The 27,785-nt window shown below is 44.0% G+C and overlaps 1 protein-coding gene across 2 annotated transcripts in view; it reads left to right on the top strand.

Moving 5' to 3' along the window:
* SH3KBP1 (SH3 domain containing kinase binding protein 1) overlaps positions 1–27,785 on the top strand; it is a 122,204-nt gene that overhangs the window by 51,722 nt on the left and 42,697 nt on the right. For both annotated transcript variants that reach the window (XR_012800428.1, XM_075594305.1), the window contains exon 5: positions 27,434–27,485. Coding sequence is in view for 1 of the 2 variants with exons in the window: in XM_075594305.1 (XP_075450420.1) it covers positions 27,434–27,485 (52 nt within the window). In the remaining variant the exon portion in view is untranslated. The remainder of the gene's footprint in view (positions 1–27,433; positions 27,486–27,785) is intronic.

Below are 27,785 nucleotides of genomic sequence, written 5' to 3'. Positions count from 1 at the left end.
TCAACTCAGCCAGCCACATCGTGGAACGGTTGGTCATGGACCAGTTCTTGAGGAAACTTCCCTCTGCCTTACGCCGTTGGGTCAGTCGGAGTGACCCCCACAATGCGGATGAGCTTGTGGCCCTCGTAGAAAGGTACAATGCAGCAGAAGAGCACCCGCAACCCACAGTCGTGGAGCAACCCCACTACCCGAGGTTCCAGGACTCTTCCAGAGACGGTAAAAGGGTACCGGGGTTAAGGGGCGCTGAAGAGCGGCGACCACCTTCACGCAGCACCAGCAACAGTGGTTCGCACACTAAGGGCAATAGCCAACATGGGGAGCCGGGAAAAGGCTCTAAGTGGGACACAGACTATGTACCTAAATGTGTAAATTGTCATGAGAGGGGCCACACAGCAAAAATCTGCCCACTAAATGATGAGCCCATGCAATGCAACAGCGTGGAACCTTATTCGCTGTTGTCCCAATGTATGGGCCCTAGCCCAGAGGACCCCTTGAATAACCATCTGTGGGCATTTGTAAAGGTTAATGGTAAGAGGGTTCGGGCACTTCTTGACTCTGGGAGCATGGTCACACTAGTGTCCGAATACCTCTTGCCCATTAAGAAGAAACAGGGAAACAGTTCACAAAGAGTGGCAATTTGTTGTATACATGGGGATAATCATGAATATTCCACTGTTGATGTTTTTTTTGAAACAGAGTTTGGTTCTTTAGATTTCAAGGTGGGTATTGTACCCAAACTGGCACATGATGTGTTAATAGGGACCGACTTTCCCCATTTTCTAAAAATGTGGTCCCCCGCTCAGAATAGCGCCCAGAGTTCAATAGCGGACCATAATGAAGTATTAGAAGAAACAAATCCTTTCCCTTTTTCAGAAATGGAGGTTGACGAGGGCCCAAATAAGAAGGGGGAAAAGGAGGAGTGCTGTAAAATTCCCTTCCCCATCACTACTTTGGTAGGGAATACCCCAAATCAAGATGTTGAGCAGACACTTACCACCCCAGAACCGGATAAGACCCTCGCTGACATAGAGGTCAGTCCTGGGAGTTTTAAGAAGGCCCAGTGGGAGGACCCCACATTAGCGGTAGCAAGGGGAAATATACGGGACCAGAATAGTACTCCTGGCCAACCAGATAGGTCACTTGCTTACCCCTACTTCGAGGTAGAGAACGCCCTAGTATATCGGGTTGATAAAAGGAAATCAGTTACAACTAAACAATTGTTGGTACCACGGACATTCCGTAACGTAGTATTACACCTCGCACATAGTCATCTATTGGGGGGACACCTAGGGGTGGAAAAGACAAAAGAAAAGGTTCTCCGAAGCTTCTATTGGCCTGGGGTTCTGGCAGAAATTACGAATTATTGTTCCTCATGCCCAGAATGTCAGATCACCGCCCCGTTCAAGGTGTACCGCAGCCCATTGGTACCCCTTCCCATAATAGAGGTACCATTTGACCGGATTGCTATGGATCTAGTAGGACCCCTAATAAAGTCTGCTAGGGGACATCAGCATATATTGGTAATATTAGATTATGCCACCCGATATCCGGAGGCAGTTCCCCTACGTAGCACCTCAGCTAAAAACATAGCAAAAGAGTTAGTACTTCTGTTTTCCCGGGTCGGGATTCCTAAAGAGATTCTATCTGACCAGGGAACACCATTTATGTCCCAAGTAACGAAAGAGCTATGTAAACTCCTAAAAATCAAGCATCTCAGAACCTCAGTCTATCATCCACAAACAGATGGTTTAGTGGAAAGGTTCAATAAAACCTTAAAGAGCATGTTACGGCGGGCGGTTGATAAAGATGGGAAAAACTGGGATTGTTTGTTACCGTACCTGTTATTTGCCATTAGGGAAGTTCCCCAATCATCCACTGGCTTCTCCCCGTTTGAACTATTGTATGGCCGACACCCAAGGGGCTTACTGGATATAGCCAAAGAGACTTGGGAACACGAGGTTACCCCTTACAGAAGTGTAATAGAGCATGTTGCCCAGATGCAGGACCGCATTGCTGCAGTCCTACCCATAGTGAGGGAACACATGGAGAAAGCTCAAGAAGCACAGAGGAATACATATAATAAGGGTGCTAGGGTCAGAATTTTTTCTCCAGGTGATAGGGTACTAGTTCTGGTTCCCACCGTGGAGAGTAAATTCCTTGCTAAATGGCATGGGCCATATGAGGTCTTGGAAAGAGTGGGAGAAGTAAATTATAAGGTAAGACAGCCAGGTAGGAGGAAACCTGAGCAAATTTACCATATAAACCTACTCAAGCCCTGGAAAGATAGAGAAGTCTTGTTAACCCTAGTACCCCCAGGTCCGTCAGAGAATCAAGAAACTGACCCAGAGGTTAGCATAGCTGAAACCCTGTCTGTTCATCAGAAACGAGAGGTTCAGAATTTAGTGAAAAGAAACAAAGAAATCTTCTCTATACGGCCAGGTAGAACTAGCGTAATTGAACATGACCTAGTCTCTGAACCGGGGGTCCGAGTTAACCTTAAACCGTACCGAATCCCAGAGGCCAAAAGAAAGGCTATAAGTTTAGAGGTTAAAAAAATGCTAAAACTAGGTGTAATTGAGGAATCCCAAAGTGGGTGGAACAGCCCTATAGTCTTAGTCCCAAGGCCAGATGGTACAACAAGGTTTTGTAATGACTACCGGAAACTAAACGCGGTGTCAAAATTTGATACTTATCCTATGCCCAGGGTAGATGAACTTGTAGAGAGACTGGGCAAAGCCCGATATCTCACAACCCTAGACCTAACAAAAGGGTACTGGCAGGTTCCCCTCACAGAAAGGGCAAAAGAAAAGACAGCCTTCTCAACCCCAGACGGCCTCTTTCAGTATAAGGTGTTGCCTTTTGGCTTACATGGAGCTCCCGCCACATTCCAAAGAATGATGGATAAAATTTTAAAACCACATGCTCGGTATGCTGCCGCCTACCTGGATGATGTGGTAATCCATAGTGAAGATTGGCAATCCCACCTTCCAAAGGTCCAAGCTGTGCTTGACGCAGTCCGGTCTGCTGGACTAACTGCTAACCCCGCTAAATGCACTATTGGTCTGGAGGAGGCCAAGTATCTGGGATATTCTATTGGCAGAGGTTTACTCAAACCCCAAACACTCAAAGTGGAGGCGATACAAAATTGGCCAAGGCCAGTTACAAAAAAACAAGTAAGGACCTTTTTGGGGTTAATTGGGTACTATAGAAGGTTTATTCCCAATTTTGCAACCAAGGCAACCCCACTAACTGACCTCACAAAAGCAAGAGGACCGCTAATGGTAAAGTGGTCCCCCGAAACCGAACAGGCCTTTAGAAGCCTGAAAGAAGCTCTCTGTGCCCAACCAGTGTTGGTCACACCTGACTTCTCCAAAGAGTTCGTAGTCCAAACCGACGCATCTGAGGTAGGGCTGGGGGCGGTACTCTCCCAGGAGTCTCAAGGTGATGAGCACCCCATCCTTTATTTAAGTAGGAAACTAAATCCCCAGGAGAAAAATTACTCCATAGTAGAGAAAGAGTGTCTCGCAATAAAGTGGGCTGTAGAGACGCTCAAATACTACCTGTTGGGGAGAAAATTCCGGTTGGTCACAGATCATGCACCCCTTACCTGGATGTGTCAAAACAGGGAAAAGAATGCTAGAGTGACCAGGTGGTTCCTAAGCCTACAACCCTTTAAATTTTCTGTGGAACACAGGTCAGGGCACAAACATGGCAATGCTGACGGGTTGTCAAGGATGCACTCCCTAATATCCATGGTCGCTCATCCCTCGAGGTCTGAGCTGGGGGGGAGGATATGTGACAGAAACCAGGGGATGGTAATAAATTCCGTATATAGGGCTCCCAGGATACTAGACAGTTTCTATCCTGTTTGGCCTGGGAGTGCAGCCTTATAATACATACACTCCATCCCACAGTTTGGCAAGCGCTGGAACTGAGGGATGAGAGATCCAGACCAGAGTTTGTCTGCTGCCTGATTTCTGTCACCTGTCATGCTAATTAGGAATCAGGTATGAAAGACTGATTTCCTGTTTGCTCTGGTCTCCCCACAAGAGCCAGGAGGCTGGAAGGCTGCTGAACTACAGAGGGGAGAAGCCTCTTCCCCAAACAGGTTCAATCTTTCTGTTCATTTGTGTAAGACTGCAAAAGTACCGTGTTTTGATGTTGGAAGTGGAAAAGCCACTTCCAACCCTGAGTCAGGGATATCTAAGTTAAGTTATCGCTCAGGTGAGCAGCTTTTGTTTTGATCTGTTTTCTGTTTTATGCACTGTGGCAGTCTCAGTGCCTGGGACTGAATAAACCAGGCATAGCCTGTTTAAAGGAACAGTACGTGACGCCTCATCATTTAACCTACCCTAAAAGACCGTGTTCTAAACAGTCCCGGACAAACGACGGAGCCCCGGAGTAAGCCGTTTGTCACAATGGTTAAATTAAATGGACAGAGGTTATACGTTATATTTACAGACATTTCATGAACATGTAGCACCCCTGTGGGAACACTACTTACTTAATGGCCCTAGAGTTCACTGCAGGTATAGCTACAGTATAACAGCCTCCCATCACATGGTGTGGAGTTGCTGGGCAGAAACCTAGCCACACCCACATTCTAGAATGTGCCTTGTGATGTTACTAAGTATTGATACTAAAGAGAATCCAAACACCTTCCCTAGTAGCTATAGTGATTGGTGATGACACTAGTGGTATATAAAGAAGGGATGGAACATTCTAGTTCAGTTCTCAGGAGGAGACCAAGACGGGGATCTCATTGTAAATAATGTAAGTCTTGTGAGTCTGTACTGCACCGACACACTTTATTCGAGCAAATACCCAGTATGTACCTGGCAGATACCTGGAATGCGCCGCTCCTCACCTCTGACAAGCCCCGTTGCGTTTGCCTTCCCAGCCTGGGTTCATGCCTGGCTGACGGGCGGCTGATCTGTTAAATGATAATGATTAGGATTTAATAGGCTGCAATGCTTCGCGTGTCTACCAGATGGCATAAATTCATGAATTGTAATGCAGTATATATATATATACTGTGCAGTATTGCAGCCAGCGGGAATAAAATGCTTCAATCCCTGCCTGGAAAATACCTCAATGCACTCGGGCAGAAAACAGTCACAAACCTCAATACACCCGGGTATACCCGAATTCGTGGGACTAGCCGAGCTCGAATAAAGTGTGTCGCCAGTGTAACTGTGTGTTGCTATTAGGACAAACAAGGATGGTGTGCTACACACCAAATAAATAAATCTAATACATAGTTACCGGTGCTGCTGTTTCAAGGAGTACCTGTCAAAGCAATCCAAGCTTAGTAAATGGGAAGGATCCAGAGCACTACTGATTTTATTATCAGAAAGTGAATTTATTTAGCCACATGAAAATATGCGGCTAAATAAATTCACTTTCTGATTATAAAATCCGTAGTGCTCTGGTTCCTTCCCATTTAATTTCGATATTAGGACCCCTTTGTTATTTTCTACTTTAGGGAAAAGTCTCACTCTTAAATACTAGGGCCCCTCTATATGGCCCTGAGGCATGTTCTACCCACAAGAGGGGATCAACAGGTACTCTATAGGAGGTTCCTCATTAAGGGCCTCAGAGTATCACCCCAGAGTAGCTCTGATAGGATGGGCATCTTCATGCAAGCGCCCCAAGGAAGACGTTTGTATGTTTGTTCCTGTAATAAAGACTAAGAAAAGGTCCTGGCGCCCTCTATCCTATCCGCCACCTATCTTTTCCTTAAATGCTTACCATTCAGTATCACCTGTACACAGGGCCGCCGAGAGGGGGGGACAGCCGGGGACAGTTCCAGTGCCAGTGCTACCACTTCCAGTGCGCCACGGGATTCTCTGATGTCAGCACGCCGGAAATAAGCTTGGCCCAGCTTCCGGCGCACCGCGCACTGGCATCGGAGAGCTCAGTCGCGCGCCGGCAGTGAAAGCTCGGTGTGGGACAGAGAGAGGAATATATATATACAGTTCTTTTGAATACTTACCCACTGAGTGCAGTCTCTGCTTTATCGTTCTTCTGGATGGTAACATATTATATTTGAGATATTTACCACTTTGGCGTGGCCCTCTTCTATTGGCAGAGGGGAAGAGTTGTTACAAACAGTTAATGAAAATATGTTATTGGTGTACGTATGTACAGTAGCAGATTATATAGATACATATATAGATACATATATAAATGCATGTATGAGGGGGTTATATGTATTGTTTTTTTTTAATATGTATTGGGTAGGTGTTTTTTTTTTAATGTATTTGGGGGGGGGGGGTGGAGGTTGTATATATTTGGGGGTGGGGATTTTCTTTTATGTATTTGGGGGTGGGAAGTTTTTTGGTATATATTTTGTGGGGTGAATTGTGTGAGGGGAGAGGGAATGAGTGAGCGTGGGGTAATTGACGGAGGGACAGGAGAGAGGGGGTGACTGAGGACAAGAGGGAGTAAGAGTGAGACGCAGGGGAGAGAAATACATGTGAGATGGGGGCAGGGATTGAGTGAGCGTGGGGTAATTGATGGAGGGGGGAGAGTGAGAGGTGAGACAGAGAGAAATATATGGGGAGAGGGAGGGAAATAGAGGGGGGTCGCGAGGTGTGAAATGGGGCTTGCAACACTGCCGACCGGTGGGGCCCGGTCAGAACTGTAGTCCTGGGCCCCGGGAAATCTGTCTGCGGCCCTGCTTTTACATAAGCAAAACCTAAATAGACATTGGATCACTTTGGCTTGGCCCTCTTCTATTGGCAGAGGGGAAGAGTTGTTACAAACAGTTAATGAAAATATGTTATTGGCGTACTGTACGTATGTAGCAGATTAAAATGTGAGACAGCTGAAGTGAAAAGAATTTATACCGGTGGCAGCTTTGAGTGTCTCTGGTAGGTAGTTACAGTCGTGAGGTGCACGGTTACAGGAGAAGAAGCAACCGGATTCTCCTGGAGTGAGATCTCAAGTGTGATAGAAGCTGTGTATAGTAGGGGTATGGAGCATGTTCAGATAGGTAAGTAGCTTGTCCAGAAAGTATTTGTTAGAAATCCGTTTATTATATTAAAATGTCTGAATGAGAACTTATATCAAGACATTGAATGAGAATATGTTGTGGTTTAGAATTCATATGTAAGCCAAAAGATGAATTCCAGTGAAGGTTTAATGCATATCAGATGTTGGAGGTTGGCTTAGGTATAGGATTTCGAGGCATAGTCTGAATGCTAACATGATGAAGAGTTATTTGTTAAAGAACCCACGAGGAAAAAGGGGGCGGAGTTAGTGATCAATAAATATAGTTGTACCCTGATCAACTCTCTCTCTCCAAGACCTCTTCCCAAGACCACGCTCTGTATGTGAGAGACGATGATTTTTTGTTCTATCATCACCATCTGAGAAAGCACATGTTATCATCATTGATTGAACCTTCATCTGTGAGTAACACTGTAAGAATAAACTAGAACTTTGTCTGCTGAACAACAATTTTCTGGCGTATTGGAATCTTAATGAACAAGGAATAAGTGAAATTATTCTAACAGTATTTGAAGGCAAGACAGGAAAATGTTACTTTGCACCTAGACTCAAGTGATAGCCAATCTAGTTCTTTGAGCATTTGGTAGTGATGTGTGTTGTAGTTACATTGTAGGACAAAGCAGCATATGGAGTTGTAGAAGGTGTCTAGTTTACTAAGGTGAGTTTGGGGTCCTGTACCATATACTATGTCCCCATAGTCTATAATTGGCATTAGCATCTGTTGTGCAATGCGCTTTCTGACCAGCAGGCTTAGAGAGAATTTGTTCCTATAAAGCAGGGGAGTGCAAACTTTTGGCACTGCGCCCTCTGTCAGCACTCCTCCCGTGTTTGCGCCCCATCCTTACCTTCCTAGAGCGTCAAATGACACCGCGGGGTCATGTAACCATGTAACGCCATGTTACCTTGCCGCCGTGCTATGGCAATGCGCGTGTGATGTAACGCCGCGTGACCCCGCGGCATCATTGGCCATGGAGACGCACCAGACGCCGGCTGAATCGCGGTAAGTTGATGTTGCAGAGGCCACAAGCGATCCCCCGGCATTTAATTTGACTGTCTTGGGGAAGAGCGCAGGGCCTCTGCAACCGCCGGCGGCCCCCCCCCCCACCCCCCTGAAAAATATCGCGCCCCCCAGTTTGCGCACTCCTGCTATAAAGTACTGTACACCTAGTTTGGTATATGTTTTGGATGTCAGAGTATCAATATGCACCCAAATGTTAAGTGTCAAGTCTAGATATTTAAAACTAGTGATAGTGGCTAGAATGGTGTTAGAGTTGGTTCTGGTTTGTAGCACTGTTATTGGTAGCTTTAGCGCCAAACACCATAGTTTCAGCTTTGTTATTGTTTAAAAATTGTTTGTTTTGGGATATCAAGTCTTGAAAAATCAGATTGAAGTACGTGTCCAAGGTTAGAGAGGCTAGGGCTCTGTGCATATAAGATTGTGTCATACGCATACTGTATATGTGCATTGAAACTCGCTTGCAAGCTGTAGGTTGATCATTAATGAAGACTGAAAAGAGTAGGGACCCCAAAACAGAGCCTTGCGTGGCGCCACAGGTGACATTCAAGGGTTTAGAGTTAAAGCCAGAGATAGACATATATTGGGATCTACCCAATAGGTATGAGTGAAACCAGTTTAAAGTGTGTTCTCATATTCCAGAGCACTGAAGCTTGTTTAACAATATATCATGATCAATAGTACCAACAGTCTTTGCAACATCTGGGAATATTGCATCAGTAAGTTGTCCCTGTTTCATTCCACACTGGATCTCATTGCTAACTTTTAAGAGGGTTCTGTCGGTAGGTGTTGTCTGGGCGAAAGACGGATTGCAATTGGCTAAGGAAATCTGTCTTGGTATGTGAGTGATCGCTTAATTGGGAGTGGACACATTTTCCCATGACTTTGGATAGTATTGGGTGAAGAGAAATTGGCCTGCTATTGGAGACAGTGATTTTGGCCCCACTTATGATGAAGACTGGTTGTTTTCCAGACCTGTGGGATATGGCTTGAGAACAAAAGAGTTGATTAGGGAGACAAGCAGTTTGGCAATGGCTGGGGCACTGAGTCGTGGAACTTTGATTGCACTACAGTAGGTCAAGTCCATATTGGCTGTTTAGATTAATGTTAGGAGCCCCTGTGTGATCTCTTCAGATACTGGGACAATTGAAAATTGTAATCACTGCTGGAAGGTGGTGGGGTATAGGGGTTCTCACAGATTGAGCTTCATGATTGTAGTTAGAGTTGCGCTTTGATAGTAGGGATGTAGCACACCCCACAAAGTACTCCTTGAATGCGTATGCTATGTCAGTGTAATTTGTCAGAGTAGTATCATCCTTTGTGATATTAGATGGTTGTTGATAGTTAGAAAGCTGGAATATATTGTTGATTACCTTCCAGAAGTTTTCTGGATTTGATGTTTTTTTTTTTTTTTAGCTGTTTATTGACTTAAACAACTGAGCTGCAAATATAAAGGCCCATGCTAAGGGCTGGGACCTGCTGTGCTCCACAATGAGTGATTTCTTGACTCAGTCTGAGGCACTGACTAATAGATTTGTGGAAAGAGGTTATGACAGGGAGACCCTCCAATCAACTCTCCAAGAAGTAGTGGAGATTGAGAGAGAAACATTATTACCCCAAAAGTCCAGGGTGGGGGATGCCAGGAAAATGAAAAAGAATGTACATGAGAAAGTGTGTCCCATGTTTATATCACAATACAGCAAATCTAGTGGTCAGGTCCAAAAAATTATAAACAAACATTGGGACCTACTACAAATGGATCCCATCTTATGTGAATACACCAAGCAAGGCCCAAAGTGTGTATATAGGCGCGCCAAAACACTGGCTGCATTTATTTCACCAAGTGTTATTTCCACCCCATTGGGTAATCCAGACCGTTTCCTGACCAGAGGGTCTTTTAGGTGCAATCAGTGTAACGTGCGAATTTATGAGACCATCCAGACATGTCTTTTCCCACAATCCACACAAGCAGTTTAATATCAACAGCTTCATCAATTGTAATACGAATATGTTGGTCTATTTGATCAGCTGTGGTTGTGGGAAGAGATATGTCGGTAGGACTACAAGAGCTTTGAAGACAAGGATGCAAGAACACTGCAGATTGATACGAAAAAAAGACCTAGAGCACCCTGTATCAAAGCACTTTACAGAATGTGACAAGGGGGGCATTAGAAACTTCTCTATCCTGGGTATTGAGAAAATTACAAAAAAGGAGAGAGGGGGAGACATTGTGAACACCTTGAACTGTAGAGAGTCCTTTTGGATATTTACGTTGAGAACGAGATTTCCTGAAGGAATAAATATAGAGTGGACTATTAACCATTTTTTAAGATGATATCTATGACACTACACACATTTTTTAAGATGACATTAATGACACTACAATCTCTCCCTGAAAAAGCCTCCCTGTGCTAGTGAAGACCAGAAAGCTCTTTTTGATTTAATCCCATAGTTTTGATTTAATCCTATAGCTTGTTTTGAGTTAATCCCCTATCTTTGCAAAAGATTCGTCTTTTTGAATTATACATACATGCTAGAAAATTATATGTACACGCCAGAAAATGAATTATTGCCAAATGCTCTGTATAGCAAAGAAAAACATTGTTTGCTATAAATATAATGCTAAATACATAACCGGTGTTATATTCCTTGTCAAAATCATGAAAATACAAGATGTTTTGCTTCCAATGGATATTGATCGGTTTGTATACTCTATATATATTGTTAATGCCATTATTGATATGAATAATAACTTTCCTCAGGTACCCCACAGAATGAAATGTACAATATGATTGTCTGAATTAATTATGTCTCACTGTCATCACAAGGATGCTCATTTGTTTTTACACGAGTATATTGTATACTTTAATAAATTCTTTTAGATGTTTTGTTATATACATATATTTTTTTAATTAATAAAATTGTATGTTTTGATTATTGTAAAATGGCTGCCCAGTATCGCTATGTATATATTATATATATTTTTTAGTATATATAACCCATCCACGATTTATTTTATTTAACAGCCCTTATTATTTCATAAAAGTTGGAGCATATAATATTTTTTATATTTTGTTTATTTTTTCCACTTATATGTACACCGCATGACTGGGGGATATGCACCATGTTCCATTTCTCAGCTCTCTCCTGCGGGTTCTCCACTAAGGATGATGAGTTGGCTGGAATTTGAATGGTTAATCTCCCACTACATGGGGGTGCAATATGCGCTGTGAGGGGGTTAATACTTAATAATTTCTTTGCTTTTCTGTAGCTGAGATCTTATGATCATATTTTCTTGTTGTTTAAAACCAGCAGCGGGCACGTAGAGCCAGGATGGGGGCGGATACAGTCTCCGTCATGTCCATTCCTCCCTTTGTGGCACTCCCCTAGGGGCGTTCCTCAACAGTGGTGGGGAGATTGCGTGATGGCTGGTCACTCCCCCATTCTGAGTCTCAGTGCGCATGCGTCAGATAGTTAGGCTCTATTGGCTATGATGAAGACGTGACGTCACAGATATCGCGAGATTTGGCAGCCATTACTACTTAAATGTTCTGTATACCGTGTGGAAGCACTTCTTGATAAAGTGCTAGACACGAAACGCGTAGAAGGGCTGCATCCCTTGGTTTTATGATACTTCATTAAAGATTACACATTTTTGGCCAGACCTGTTCTTCTTCTTTTTCATCGCGGTGCGCTGCATCACTCTCTACATTACCATTCAGTATCACCTGTACACAGGGCCGCCGAGAGGGGGGGACAGCCGGGGCCAGTTTTCCGGGCCCGCTGAGCTTCCACTTCCGGTGCGCGACGGGATTCTCTGATGTCAGCACGCCGGAAATAAGCTTGGCCCAGGTTCCGGCGCACCGCGCACTGGCATCGGAGAGCACCGGAGAGCTCAGTCGCGCGCCGGCAGTGAAAGCTCGGTGTGGGACAGAGAGAGGAATATATATATATATACAGTTCTTTTGAATACTTACCCACTGAGTGCAGTCTCTGCTTTATCGTTCTTCTGGATGGTAACATATTATATTTGAGATATTTACCACTTTGGCGTGGCCCTCTTCTATTGGCAGAGGGGAAGAGTTGTTACAAACAGTTAATGAAAATATGTTATTGGTGTACGTATGTACAGTAGCAGATTATATAGATACATATATAGATACATATATAGATAAATGCATGTATGAGGGGGTTATAAGTATTGTTTTTTTTTAATATGTATTGGGTAGGTGTTTTTTTTTTAATGTATTTGGGGGGGGTGGAGGTTGTATATATTTGGGGGTGGGGATTTTCTTTTATGTATTTGGGGGTGGGAAGTTTTTTGGTATATATTTTGTGGGGTGAATTGTGTGAGGGGAGAGGGAATGAGTGAGCGTGGGGTAATTGACGGAGGGACAGGAGAGAGGGGGTGACTGAGGAAAAGAGAGAGTAAGAGTGAGACGCAGGGGAGAGAAATACATGTGAGATGGGGGGCAGGGATTGAGTGAGCGTGGGGTAATTGATGGAGGGGGAGAGTGAGAGGTGAGACAGAGAGAAATATATGGGGAGAGGGAGGGAAATAGAGGGGGGTCGCGAGGTGTGAAATGGGGCTTGCAACACTGCCGACAGGTGGGGCCCGGTCAGAACTGTAGTCCTGGGCCCCGGGAAATCTGTCTGCGGCCCTGCCTTTACATAAGCAAAACCTAAATAGACATTGGATCACTTTGGCTTGGCCCTCTTCTATTGGCAGAGGGGAAGAGTTGTTACAAACAGTTAATGAAAATATGTTATTGGCGTACTGTACGTATGTAGCAGATTAAAATGTGAGACAGCTGAAGTGAAAAGAATTTATACCGGTGGCGGCTTTGAGTGTCTCTGGTAGGTAGTTACAGTCGTGAGGTGCACGGTTACAGGAGAAGAAGCAACCGGATTCTCCTGGAGTGAGATCTCAAGTGATAGAAGCTGTGTATAGTAGGGGTATGGAGCATGTTCAGATAGGTAGGTAGCTTGTCCAGAAAGTATTTGTTAGAAATCCGTTTATTATATTAAAATGTCTGAATGAGAACTTATATCAAGACATTGAATGAGAATATGTTGTGGTTTAGAATTCATATGTAAGCCAAAAGATGAATTCCAGTGAAGGATTAATGCATATCAGATGTTGGAGGTTGGCTTAGGTATAGGATTTCGAGGCATAGTCTGAATGCTAACATGATGAAGAGTTATTTGTTAAAGAACCCACGAGGAAAAAGGGGGCGGAGTTAGTGATCAATAAATATAGTTGTACCCTGATCAACTCTCTCTCCAAGACCTCTTCCCAAGACCACGCTCTGTATGTGAGAGACGATGATTTTTTGTTCTATCATCACCATCTGAGAAAGCACATGTTATCATCATTGATTGAACCTTCATCTGTGAGTAACACTGTAAGAATAAACTAGAACTTTGTCTGCTGAACAACAATTTTCTGGCATATTGGAATCTTAATGAACAAGGAATAAGTGAAATTATTCTAACAGTATTTGAAGGCAAGACAGGAAAATGTTACTTTGCACCTACTGTAGACTCAAGTGATAGCCAATCTAGTTCTTTGAGCATTTGGTAGTGATGTGTGTTGTAGTTGCAGTTTGTTTTGGGATATCAAGTCTTGAAAAATCAGATTGAAGTACGTGTCCAAGGTTAGAGAGGCTAGGGCTCTGTGCATATAAGATTGTGTCATACGCATACTGTACATGTGCATTGAAACTCACTTGCAAGCTGTAGGTAGATCATTAATGAAGACTGAAAAGAGTAGGGACCCCAAAACAGAGCCTTGCGTGGCGCCACAGGTGACATGCAAGGGTTTAGAGTTAAAGCCAGAGATAGACATATATTGGAATCTACCCAATAGGTATGAGTGAAACCAGTTTAAAGTGTGTTCCCCTATTCCAGAGCACTGAAGCTTGTTTAACAATATATCATGATCAATAGTACCAACAGTCTTTGCAACATCTAGGAATATTGCATCAGTAAGTTGTCCCTGTTTCATTCCACACTGGATCTCATTGCTAACTTTTAAGAGGGTTCTGTCGGTAGGTGTGGTCTGGGCGAAAGACGGATTGCAATTGGCTAAGGAAATCTGTCTTGGTATAGTGATCGCTTAATTGGGAGTGGACACATTTTCCCATGACTTTGGATAGTATTGGGTGAAGAGAAATTGGCCTGCTATTGGAGACAGTGATTTTGGCCCCACTTATGATGAAGACTGAGACAAATCTGGTTGTTTTCCAGACCTGTGGGATATGGCTTGAGAACAAAAGAGTTGATTAGGGAGACAAGCAGTTTGGCAATGGCTGGGGCACTGAGTCGTGGAACTTTGATTGCACTACAGTAGGTCAAGTCCACATTGGCTGTTTAGATTAATGTTAGGAGCGCCTGTTTGATCTCTTCAGATACTGGGACAATTGAAAATTGTAATCACTGCTGGAAGGTGGTGGGGGTATAGGGGTTCTCACAGATTGAGCTTCATGATTGTAGTTAGAGTTGCCCTTTGATAGTAGGGAAGTAGCACACCCCACAAAGTACTCCTTGAATGCATATGCTATGTCGGTGTAATTTGTCAGTGTAGTATTATCCTTTTTGATATTAGATGGTTGTTGATAGCTAGAAAGCTGGAATATATTGTTGATGACTTTCCAGAAGTTTGCTGGATTTGATGGGTTTTTGTTTTGTTAAGCTGTTAATTGACTTAAACAACTGAGCTGCAAATATAAAGGCCCATGCTAAGGTAGAGAAGAGCACCAGAGACAGGCTGGTATGGGCAGATCGTAGAGAGAGAGAGAGACATGAGATGCTTCAATATTTGTAGGTTTAGAGTAGATAATAGCTGTGATCAATTAGCATTCCCCTAAAAAGTTTGCATACTCCTCCATATTATTAAGCTTTTGAGTTTCATGGATATATTGACCCCATATGGTGTTTCCATCTTTTCAGAGATGGATCTACAATTTAAGATTTAAGTGGTTGGTGATGGTTATGCCCCTTTACCATTGTCTTGCTAAATTCCATATTGGCCACCAGCCACTTTTAATCTGTACCAACTTTATTAACGTAAACTAATGGATGTGTCTAAAATTATAAACTGGTCAAGAATGAGTGTAATTCATTAGTACACAGCATGTTTAGCCTCAGAAATGGAAGTGCAGATTTATAGCCTTGAGAAACTGCTTTATCAGAAGCATTGTAGTACTTGTTCCAACACACAGCCTCCCCTTGTATTTGTAAGTGATTACAAGAGCTGTCAAAGATGATTGCCGCATGAATGAAGCAAAGGCTGTTTGAAGCGCTGTCAGTAAATTAGGTGCTAGAGGCTACAGATTTAGTCAACTCAGAATACTTGTAGAAGAAGAATGGAAATACCCTACAGGTGGAATTCAGTGTCATATGAGATACAATGAAGAACAACTTGGAGTTATTTAATGCACTGTTAAAGAACATTAATACTAATATTAGCCTAAGGTGGGACATTAAATGCTTACTTTTTATACATAAAAAACGAATATCGGCCTTGGCTTTTACACAATTTAAATATAAAAAGAGCTGACTTTACTTAGAACAACATGCAGTAAATCAGGGGTGCGCAATCTGGGGGGTGCAACATTTTCTGGAGGGGCGTGGTGCCTACAGAGGCCCCAACATTTAAATAAGATGCTGGGGGAGTATGTGAGGCCTCTACAGCTGCGACATCCTTTATTCTTACACTTCCCGCACGGCAGGATGCGTGCGGGAAGCGTGGTGACGCGGCTTGTTGCGGCGTCACTGTGACGTCACGTGCGCGCCCGGCTTCCCCGACACCCCTGGAGTTTAGAGTGAGGTTAGCGGGGGTGCGGGGAAGCAGTGGGGCAGAGCAGGAGCCGGGTTTGGGGTCGGGAAGGGGGGCACAATGCGCCCGAAGTGGAGGGGGGGTGCGTGGAGGAAACGCGGCGGTGCGCGGTCTAGACCGGGCGCCAGCCGGACTAGATCCCGGCATGCCGCCGGCATTTGTAAGAATAAAGGATGTCGCTGCTGTATATGTCTCTTACCTTCTCTCCGCAGGCTTCTGCCAACGCATCACCATGACAACTTGGGTTCCTAAGTGTCCAGTATTGAACCGGACTGTCCTGTATTTGGACACTGTCCAGTAAAAAATGAGAGTTAATACTGGACATGTATGTGTATATCGGTTTTACCTCTCTGGACACAGTGATCTGACCGGCTAGGGGGGCAGCGGGATTTCACTGAGATGGGAGAGAGCGGGGCTGTTACTAACGGGCTGGGCAGCTTCCTCCACCCTGATTGGCTGCATTACCCAACAGCAGCTAATCAGGAGGAGGTGTCGGGAGCCTGAGGGGGGGGGCAAGGAGAGAAGGAAACAGCATGGAGTGGAGAGAGGTTGTGTGTGTGTGTGTGTGTCTCTCTCGAGTGAGTGGCACTTTTCACCATTGTGTCCAGTATTTTTTGGAGTCAAATGGCAACGCGACGATGTGACTTCAAATGACGCCGCCAGTGCTGGAGGAAAGGTAAGGGGGGGGGGGGGCGAGCAGGGGGCGAGAGCAGTTAGGGGGGGTGCAGACAAATACGTTTACGCACCCCTTCACTAACTAGTAGTACTGTAGCTGAACTACAACCAGGCCATTTAGCACTTCAAATCAAGCAAATAGCCACACGTTTCAACACTGGGAATATAGAGGAAAATTGGGGTTGATCCCAGGATCCGGTACTCGAAAAACCCACATATTAATATGAATAAAAAATGTCCAGTTCAGCTCAGTAGATATTAGGGCAGAAGTCCTGTAAATTCTTTTGTAAGAAAAACAACCTGAACATACAGGTATAGAACTGTGGAAGTGTATATGGTGTGTTAACCCCACTGACAGAGGGTAAGGGAGACAATCACAAGCGTCCCGTGAAAGTGGAGCCACTGACACCGTCAATCCACCCACGATCAGCCGGGGTATACACTAATCAACTGGCTCAGAATAAGCATAAGCTAGTTGAAATAAATTTGTAACAACTCACGGTCCGCTGTAGTGGCTCCCGCTAGGCCTGCTCCCAGGAGTAGGTATGTAACAGAGAAAATCCAAGCAGGAACAGCCGGTGCACTGCCGAGAATAAGCAATGCTAGGACGTAATGACCAAGAAAAATGTTTATTGATTAAAAAAACATCAAAAAAGTAGTGCTGACAAACCCTCTAACGCGTTTCACACAGGAAGGGCTTTATCAAAGAGGAGTTTGTTGTGGCAGGATGCATCCAGATAAAAGAAACCCTTACCGGGTAAATCGGCTGACAAAATATGGCAATGCACTGAATTTTCATTTGCCAGTTGAAACAATCTTTTAATTTTGCAGTGCACGGAGTTTCCACTTGTCAGTTCTCAGAATTATAATAACTTCATTTCATATAATGTTTTATCCCAACGGACTCAAAGTGATGTAGATCTGACGTTCTTCTGTCGCCCCCAAATTGTCTTTTTTTATTTTACCGTAAATGCCACTTTCTATGGAAACCATAGCGGCTTCCTTTTCGTTGTACTTTTACAAACCCACTTGACACAGAGAGGTCTATCGCTGGTAGTATTGCATAGTTTTGTTTTACCACTACCCCTGTACTCTTCTCAAGTACCTGCACCCTGTCAGTGATACGCCAGATAGGAGCTGTTATAATTTAATCTATAATAAATAATTATTAATAATTATAATAAGACATTAATACATGTTAGTATTCACACAATATTTACTAAAGGAAATAATGGGAATTTAACCAGGTTTTACTCCTATAAAAAGCTTATTTAGTTATTATTTTTAGTACAAGCAAAATGTGTAAAGGGCGCTCCATAATAACCACTAAACGTGCTTAAAATGAGTTACTAAAAAAAGTGTGAAATTAAGTGCAGTGAAGTGCAAAATAATGCAATACAGTATCTCTACAAATCACTTCTCGTACAAAAATGATAAGTGGACTTAACAGTGGAAGTGAGGCAAACAAGTGAATAAAAGATAAAATAAAAATTGCAGCTCTTAGACCCTAAAAATAACTGTTCCTGATGTTTTTCCAAATGCAATAGTCTTCGGAGTTTGGGGAGCGCACAATTCAAAAACAAGAGAGAGATATAAAATACAATATACAGTACTGTAGTGCAATAAGTCGTTGAACGGCTAGATATTATAGATGAGGGATACGTGATGAGCTCACATTTCCCAAATAGCAAATAAGCAGATCAAATTGTGGCACATCTTTGTTGTTGGCTGGTTATGAGGTGTGGATAATCGTTCTTTCAGAAATCTCTCAAGCCAACGTAGTTCTCAAAAGGAAAGAGAGAAGGAATACCATAGTGCAGAGAATCCAATACTTTATATGTATAAAAAATCCAACACAATGTACAGTAGTGTACACTCACACTTAGCAAGTAAAAAATGTGCATAAAGAACAAATATCAAGAGCACTGCCAAGACTCTGCAACCTCACCGCTGGCGACTTTGGTTCAAGCGTTCCCTGTGACTGATCTCTGTCACTTCCGGTTCAAGTGTATCTGGCTGGGGAGGGGAAGGGGGGGGGGGGATTTGCATGCCAATCGCGTCTCTCCTTCAAGACAACGTGTTTCGCTGGATCAGCTTCGTCAGGAGTATATTTCTCGTCATTCCTAACAGCCATTAAATACACCAAACTATCTGCTCATTGGTTAATTAACTATTTCAATCTAATTGTATTAGCAGTTGCCAGTTTGTCTCCGGGACCAGTACAAATCGTGGTTTGATCACCCTCAGATCTTATACTTTTTAGAATTACATTTTCTTTTATTATTCACTTAATTATGTGTAATAATTTTATATGTTGGTATTAATAAAGTTTATGTTTTAACTCATTCACTTATCACCAGAGGGTGAACCTGAGTGCTAATTTGGGTTCTCTCTCTCAAAAAAAAATCTTCTAGTATTAATAAATGTACAACTTTTTAACTCAGATTAATACATCACAGATACATTGTATTACATTAATGTATCCTCTATTTTGCAACTCTTTTTAATTGTATATGTATTAAAAGTAACTTTGTCCAGGACATTATCGATCTCTAAGGGGTATTTTACCCACTTGGACTATTTAGGAGTACACCTCATCTAAAGGATTCCCTTTTCGTCTCTTCATATTCTAATATAGATTAAATAAAACACATTTTCTGACACACAATTAAAAACATTGTGAAGCACAGCTGTGCAGATGAACCCTACTTGATCTGGGTGGATCAGCCGTGGCATAACCTTGTTTAGGCGGTTAGCCAACAGTTTAGAGAAGATTTTAGTGTCCGAATTGATTAGTGATATTGGGCGATAACTTTTGCAATCTGCTGGGTCCTTCCCTGGTTTGGGGATCACTGATATAGACGCTTGTAGCATTTGGCCAGGTATAGGGGCACCCTCTAGGAATGAGTTAAACAGTCTGACCAGGTGAGATACCAAAATTTTCCGGAATTTTTTGTAGTATAGATTAGAGAAGCCGTCGGGGCCTCGGGCTTTTGACGGCTTCAGTGTTTTGATTACCTCTGATATTTCCTCACCTGAAAAATCTTCCTGCAGCGCGTCCGTTTCCTCTCTGCCCAGGCTGGGTAGGTTCGCTCCCTATAAGAATGCCTTTAGCTGCGTGTGGGTGGTCTCACAATGGGAGACCTTTGCCCCATCATAGAGGGCCTCGTAGTAGATTTTAAACTCTTCCACGATTTGTTTAGGATCAGAAGTGAGGTCACCTTTTCCTGTTCGAATCGCCTGGATATGAAAATTACGGTTTATGTTCCTAAGTTTATTGGCAAGTGGGGTATCTGGCTTGTTTGCCCGTTCGTAAAATCTCCGCCTGGACCAAGTCCTTCTCAGCTCGGGAGGACATCAGTAAATTAATTTTCGTTTTAGTGTCGAGCCAGGCCTTAAGGGTCTGTGCCTGCTTATTGTTTTTATGTAGGGCGGATAGGGCCGTCAATTCGGATTGTAAGGTTTTAATCTTTTGCTCCCTTTCTTTCTTCCGCCTACTCGCAATCCCTATGAGTTCACCTCGTAGTGTCGCCTTATGGGCCTCCCAAAGGGTAGATTGAGACGTCACGCTACCAACGTTCTCAGTAAAATAGTCCCTGATTTTTCCCCCTACTGTTTGTTCAATCTCTGGGATTTTGATTAGTAACTCATTGAGTTTCCAGGTCGCTCCTGGCCTGTCTAGTCTAAAATCGGTGCACCGCAGCTCTACAGGTGCATGATCAGACCAGGAAATATCGTGGATTCCCATGTGGGAGATCTGCGAAACCATTCTGTTTGACACAAAGAGGTAGTCTATCCTGCTGTAGCGGTCGTGTGGATGTGAATAAAATGTGTACAGTATTCTTTTTCGCCTGGGTGCTGCTCGCGCCCGATGTCTACCAATCTATTGGCTTTGAGGCCTCTGATCCAAGCTGCTCTGCTTTGCGGGTTTTTAAGCCCGCTTGGAGTGCATCTGTCTGCGTGTGGGTCCAGCGTGTGGTTGAAGTCCCCCCCTAGTATTATGCCGCCTTGCGCTACTCTGTGTAGGGTCGTGAAAAATCTATCAAAAAAGGTATCGGCACGGTCACTGGGAGCATAGACGTTTGCTAAGGTGAGGGTTTGCCCATGGATGGTCCCCACCACTATGATGAACCGGCCATTGGCATCCTTCTTAGTGAGTTTAATGTCCAGTGCCAGACGGTTGTGTACCAGAATCGCGACCCCTCTCTTTTTTTTGTTGGCTGCCGCTGCTACCCAGGTTTGGTACCTGCTGTCTATATATTTTGGGGAGTTATTTTTAGAAAAATGTGTCTCCTGTAGTAGGATAATGTCAGGGTTTGTTTTTTTGTAATCAGTCATGGCCAAGCGTCTCTTATGGGGGCTATTAAAACCTTTCATGTTGTGTGAAATTACTGTGAGTTCCCTAGAGTTCCATCTTCTAGGGTGGGCGTTCCACGACTTGCTTCCGGGGTCCCGTCCTTCTCCATCAACCGGATTCCCAGGTAAGTACAGGGGCGGTAGTGCTGTGCAGGTTACCGCTGTCTTTGCCATTCGTCGTAGCATCGCTGGGACAACAAGGGGGTCACCTGGAACCGACTGTGACCTTATAGACCATTGTACTGAACGCCATGGGGTGGTAGCGCCATTTTGGGAATAACTTGCGCCGCAACTTCGGCAACTGAACCGGGGTAAAAGTCACTTTATTGATTTATTTAGAGGTTGTATGTCTCTTCACTCCTTCTCCATCTCCGTTGTTCCTCGTTTTTTTTTGGAGGTGGAAACTTGCTGCCAGTCTGTGTCTGGCTCCGGGTCTCGTCGGGGGGCTGGCGCTGGGCCCTCCTTCACTCCCAGCTTTTGGAGGAAGTCAGAGCCCTCCTCAGGCTCCTTTATGGAGATGGCCTTCCCATTCCTTATGACCAGCAGGCCGATTGGGAAGGTCCATCGGTAGCGGATGGCCTTGTCGCGTAGGATCTTGGTGACTGGCTGTAGTTTCTTGCGCCGGGCCAGGGTTATGGGAGAAAGGTCTTGATACAGTTGGAGGGAGGCCCCTTCGAACCTACAGGCCCCCTCACCCCTAGCCATCTGGAAGATCGCTTCCCGCGTGCGAAAGTAATGCATGCGGGCAATGACGTCCCGTGGTTGTTCGTTAGCCCCCGGCCTGCTCCAGAGGGCCCGGTGGCAGCGGTCCATCATTAGCTCTGCCGCGGGAATGTCTGGGAGCAGGGTGGTCATCCAACGGGTGATAAAGTCCACAATCTCTGTGACCTCCGGGATGCCGCGTATGCGTATGTTACTGCGGCGATCCCGATTCTCAGAGTCCTCCTGCCAGTCCGCGAGCTCCGAGATCTGGGCCTGTAGGTAGGAGGTCCGCTTCTCTGATTTTCGGATGTTGGTGGTAACAACCGCCATCTTATCTTCCAAAGCTCCCGTGCGCTCTCCCAGTCCCTGTACCTCTTTCTTGAGTTCCTGAATCTCCGCGCGGAAGAGCGTCTTCATGCCATTATATAGGCGATCGAAGTCGCATCTCCGCACGGGTAGCTGCTCCGGTGCCTCCTCCATGTCCTCCTCGCGGTCGGACTCGGAGCCCGCGGCTGAGCTCGGCACCATTTCTGCTCCGGCCCCCTTTGCCACCGCACGGCTCAAATATTTACGCAGATCGCCAGTGTTTTTCTTTTTCGTAGACTGCGGGGCCATCTCTGGTTGTTCCCTGACTTATGTGGGGGAATTGCGGTGAAAAATGTAGGCTTTATTGCGGATATAAATGCGTTATTCTATTGGCGGGGGTAGGAGCTCACGGCTTAAGCAGCTATCCACCACCCCATCGCGCATGCGCCTCCGGCAGGCCAGGTTTTAAGGACATCTACTTGCAGCACACGTGGCTCAATCTGGGTAATCTTTAAAACTGGGCCTGTTTGTAGCCCTTGAGGTCAGACTCTCAGCACCAGTGCATTGTACCATACATGAGCACTCTACCTATTAGTAGGGACCAAAAATACCTTAATAAGCCAAAAAATAACAGCAAAGTCCCTCTCTGTGGGCCCCCTTCCAGCCAATGTCGAATGCCACCCCCCCCTCCGATGCTTTGTATTGTGCTTCAGAGTACCGAGCCACGGCTGTAGATTGCTATATCATCCTGGATGGCCCTCCGCCGCCTTAAACTCAACATGGCTAAAACAGAGCTCCTCATACTTCCTCCCAAACCTGGCCCTACTACCTCCTTCCACATTACTGTTGGAACTACGATCATTCACCCAGTAGCCCAAGCACGCTGCCTTGGGGTCACACTCGACTCCTCTCTCACATTTGCCCCTCACATTCAAAACATTTCTAAAACCTGTCGCTTTTTCCTCCGCAATATAACAAAGATACGCCCTTTCCTCTGTTGCTCGACTGCTAAAACTCTGACTCAGGCCCTCATTCTCTCCCGTCTTGATTACTGTAACCTCCTGCTGTCCGGCCTTCCTGCCTCTCACCTGTCTCCCCTACAATCTATCCTTAACGCTGCTGCCAGAATCACTCTACTCTTTCCTAGATCTGTCTCAGCATCTCCCCTCATGAAATCCCTCTCCTGGCTTCCGATCAAATCCCGCATCTCACACTCCAATCTTCTCCTCACTTTTAAAGCTTTACACTCTTCTGCCCCTCCTTACATCTCAGCCCTAATTTCTCGTTATGCACCATCCAGACTCTTGCGTTCTTCTCAAGGATGTCTTCTTTCTACCCCCTTTGTATCTAAAGCCCTCTCCCGCCTTAAACCTTTTTCATTGACTGCCCCTCACCTCTGGAATGCCCTTCCCCTCAGTACCCGACTATCACCCTCTCTATCCACCTTTAAGACCCACCTTAAGACACACTTGCTTAAAGAAGCATATGAATAGCACTGTGGCTATTCTGAACACATGGCACATAAAGCTTGGCCTCCTGCAGATGCACATACCAGAACTCCCTCCTACTGTCTCTGTACGTTCTCCCTACCTACCAATTAGACTGTAAGCTCCTCGGAGCAGGGACTCCTCTTCCTTAATGTCTAAAGCACTTATTCCCATGATCTGTTATTTATATTATCTGTTATTTATTGGATTACCACATGTATTACTGCTGTGAAGCGCTATGTACATTAATGGCGCTATATAAATAAAGACATACAATACAATACAATACAATTGCTGCAAACAAAACAAAAAAACGCGATTTGGGGTTTAAGCAAACACAGGCTGGCCTTTCTGCTTTATTGCGTTGTTAGTCAAGTTGCACACATTTTGCATTACAAAAACTTACAGAACAGAAGCTTTAAATAACTACATTTGCACAGACACAAACTTCATGCTCTGTACTAGAGCACCATTATTTTGGTGTCTGTTGCTTAATGCAGACAAAAAAAACTCGGTTTGGGGATTAAGCAAACAAAAACTGGACTTTCTAAATAATTGCTTGGTTGTTGAAGTTGCACACATCTTGCAATACAGAACTTGCAGGTACTGCAGCCGCATAAAGCATGGGGAACACCCCCACATTTCCCCTGAGCGTTCCTGCCTGAGCTGGGGGTGAATTATCCTCTACCTGTGAAATAATCGTGTAACAAAATGTATCAATACATTCTTGCAATAGACTGAATACATGCATTGTACAGAGCCATTATCACCCCATCATTACTCTGCCTGTGGAGTGGGTGACTAGTAACAAAGTAATACCATTTAGAGTACTGATTTTGTGGAAGAAGTCTGTATGAAGTTTATATAAAGTTTTGAGCTTTCTATTGAATAATTAACTTCGCAAATTGCTCTAGTACCCACTTAAGATAATTAAAAAAACATGTACATCACTCTGTTCCCCTAAAAAATGTTAAAATGTCTCTGGATTAGGCAATGTGGTTTGTTATGTGTTTATTGTTGTATCAAAGCCTAATAAAAACATTTGGGGAAAAAAAAAACCATGTACATATTTTCCCACCCAGTATGTTCTTTGCAAAATCCTTACAGTTTAGCAAAACAACTTGTGGTTACAATAACTGAACTACAAAACCAGCTGGTCACATGTTCATGCTTATTTTACACGTTAGTGCATTTCTGCATGTAACAAAGCTGAACCAGCTAAAAACTAGGTGATCTCTGCATCAAAATCAACAATCATTTGGTACAACTGTGTCCTACAATAGCACGTATCACATATTATAGATGATAAGCATTTGTATTATATTAAGGGATTTAAAAATATCTATATACCTCAGTCTGCTTGCATTTTAATAAAAGCCGTATTACTAATCTAATAAGTAATGGCTTAGCTGCAAAAACCACTGTTCTTTAAAGTGGGTTTGCAATCTTGCTAAAGAAAAATTCCAGGACCAGTATAAAATTAGATTGACATAAATCTATATGCAGCCTGCCAAGGGTTGAAGGGGTTGTATTTTAGATCAAATTAGAAGTGAAGCGGTGATAATACAGGGGCTCCTTTTCCTAAATGTCACTTTTATGTCTGAAAGCACTTCTTCCCATTATGTGTTATTGGTATTATTTGTTATGTATGTGATGATCACGTGTATTACTGCTGTGAAGCCAAAAGGCCAGGAAGACTTCAGGGTTCAGGAATTTGATATCTTCCAGCTTTCGGATTCCGATCATCCATTTCTTGGTTTCTTCGGCCAAAGGCCAGAAAGAAAGTCCAAGACTTTTTCTTGGGTTCTTAGGCCAACAAGACGAACCAAGACAAGGGTTTTCAGCTGAGCTTACTAACCGAAATAGTTTACTCTCTGGGAGAGGTGGTTGTGATGGTAGGGGTAAATATGGCTGGTGTTAGTAAAGATCAAGCCTGCCATTACCCCTACCTGTCAGTAATACATTGGTATTGTATTATATGTTATGCATAGCTGTATTGTAAATCTGGTTCCATCAGTTCAGGGACTAGGGGGTTAACTGTGTTTCAGCGGGAAAGTTTGAAAGATTGCCTGCGACCTTTCCCTGAACTCAGGTTATGTTGCATGAGGTAAAAAGGGGAGGAGTTAGGCCCTGATGATTCTTTGGCTGAGGGAATGCCAGCCAATCCCAGCCAGTTACACTCAGTTAGTGACAGCTGGAGGTCTCACAATTCTGAGCACCTGTGTGTCAGTTGGTGTGGGGCTGCTGAAGCGGTAACTGCTTCAGCACAGGGTGGGAGCAGAACGGGGAAAACTTCCTAATGGGGGTCCCGCATCTAGGTTATAGGGTACTCCCAGTTTCCCCCTGTTAAGTGTGTGTTGTCTGTGTATATGTACTGTTGTGGATATATATTTCCAATAAATTAATTTGATAAACTCTGGTGTTCTTGTCTGGCGATATTGATCCCTGGTATGTCCAGGTCATCCCGTGACAGCTGTTACTAAAACCAATACAAAACGTGCAACAAAACAAATAAGTGCTCTGTATAAAACCGTGCGTAAGTGCTTCCAATCAACCTGCATAAGCAACCACCAAACGGCCGAGTGGGTTAAAAAATGCGCGTGCACTACCTAGCCAAAAGATCAGAGGAGTGTATCAGTGCAGTACTGTACATCATTAAAATGGCCATACTTCACATGTTCTCTGTGCTGATTGTGTTCCATGTTCCAATTCGTGCTCTGTGCATCAAGGCTTCCTGTTTCCTCACGCAACTGACACAGCAACGTGCATTACTTGGACGCGCCAGGTAGACAAGTACCTGTGCAGCATAAAAACTCAGGCCTCTTGGCCAGGCCAGAGGACCAAGTTGATGCCACTATCTGTTCTTGATCTTAGCTAAAGGACAGAGAAGCGATGCAGTGTGTACCTCTTCAGAACTTTCCCAAAAAACCTTTCTACCTTTGTGGTCTCCTTGCTGCCCGGTCTTTATCCACCTTTCCTCCAACGCTTTACCCCTAGTTTTTACACCTGGCTACATGCAGGAGGCCTCTTGAGATTATCTGTGCCTCCTGCATGTAGCCAAACCGTCGCCAGCCGAGCAGCCGCCCTTTGATAAACCTCCGGAGCGGTGTCCGCCTGACTCCATTAACTCCTTGGGCCGGCCCGCAGCCCTTATGGAGGGGATGGCCTCATGCTGGGTCCTCTGCCTCTTCTTTAGGCTTAGTGGTGCTTCTGTATTATGCTTAAGAATGATAGGAGTTTGTTTGAATAACCTTGATCTCAGTCGTCCAAAGCCCCTGACGCATAATATTTAACCCATGGGTTCTGGCAGCCTATATGCCCCATGTCATAGTGTAAAAAAAAATGCTTGTTCTCTTAGGGGAGTTTACGTTGGAGCCCAGGACGCGATCTTTAATAATGGTGGCTAGAAGGAAGATGACGCTTCCCGTTCCATAATCATTGATGGAGCAATCATGTGACTGCCCCTCTGACACTCAGAGTTAAAGTAGCAATCCCCTGCACCCCCTTACCTCCCAAATATTTTTTTCTTTAACCGTATAAAACAGCATTTGAAAAGAAAAACAAAGATGGCTGCATGGTCACCAACTGGAAGCTGCAATGTCATCTAACAATGATGTCAAGGCGTTCTATTGGCTGTTTGAGTGAGGCTGACGTCAGTGGCCATATTTATTTCTCCCAGACAAGAATTCTTCTAAGGAAATATCAAAGTCCGAATTAAATACCGTATCTCAGGACTTGGAGAATCCCTGTTGCTGTATATGTAAAATAAACTAGCAGCACAGATTGTTGCTTTAACAGTCAGAGCCTTGTAACTAAGCAATAACTGTCCTGTGAAATTGTACTGCGTCTGTGCTCTGCAAAGTTTCAACATGAAATGCAATATAAGTTATATCCGTTTCTTTTCCTATGACATATATTGTGTGTTTAATGTAATAAAGTTCAGAATGCTTAGATTCATGCATCAATGTTGTTATTATTGATTTGAAATAAGAGCAACAAAGTATGGTATATTTACATGTTTCTTTTCTTACTTCCCAGAGACCTAAGAAACCACCTCCTCCATCAGCTCCTGTCAACAAGTCAGGAACAGGTAACAACACATCATACCATGGAATACTTTGGCAGATTTACTAAATGATTCTATGGTTAGCATGCCATATATCCCACTCACTTTAATACATCTTATAGCAGCAATCCACATTTAAAAAAAATGTTTTATGTTGCCTAAACTAGGAGGTTGCCCAGGGCCGATCCTCTGAGATGTCTGTAGTCTTCTGTACCAGTTTCATACATAAACAAAATACAAATACAGTATGTGCTCAGGGTCACAATAATATTGCAGCTGTCTCTCGACCACCAGAGTTAGGCTAGCTCAGGGGTGCGCAAAGTA

Source organism: Ascaphus truei, chromosome 3 (assembly GCF_040206685.1).
Source record: "Ascaphus truei isolate aAscTru1 chromosome 3, aAscTru1.hap1, whole genome shotgun sequence".
In the NCBI taxonomy this organism is placed as follows: Eukaryota; Metazoa; Chordata; class Amphibia; order Anura; family Ascaphidae; genus Ascaphus; species Ascaphus truei.
This window is presented reverse-complemented; position numbering and strand designations above follow the sequence as displayed.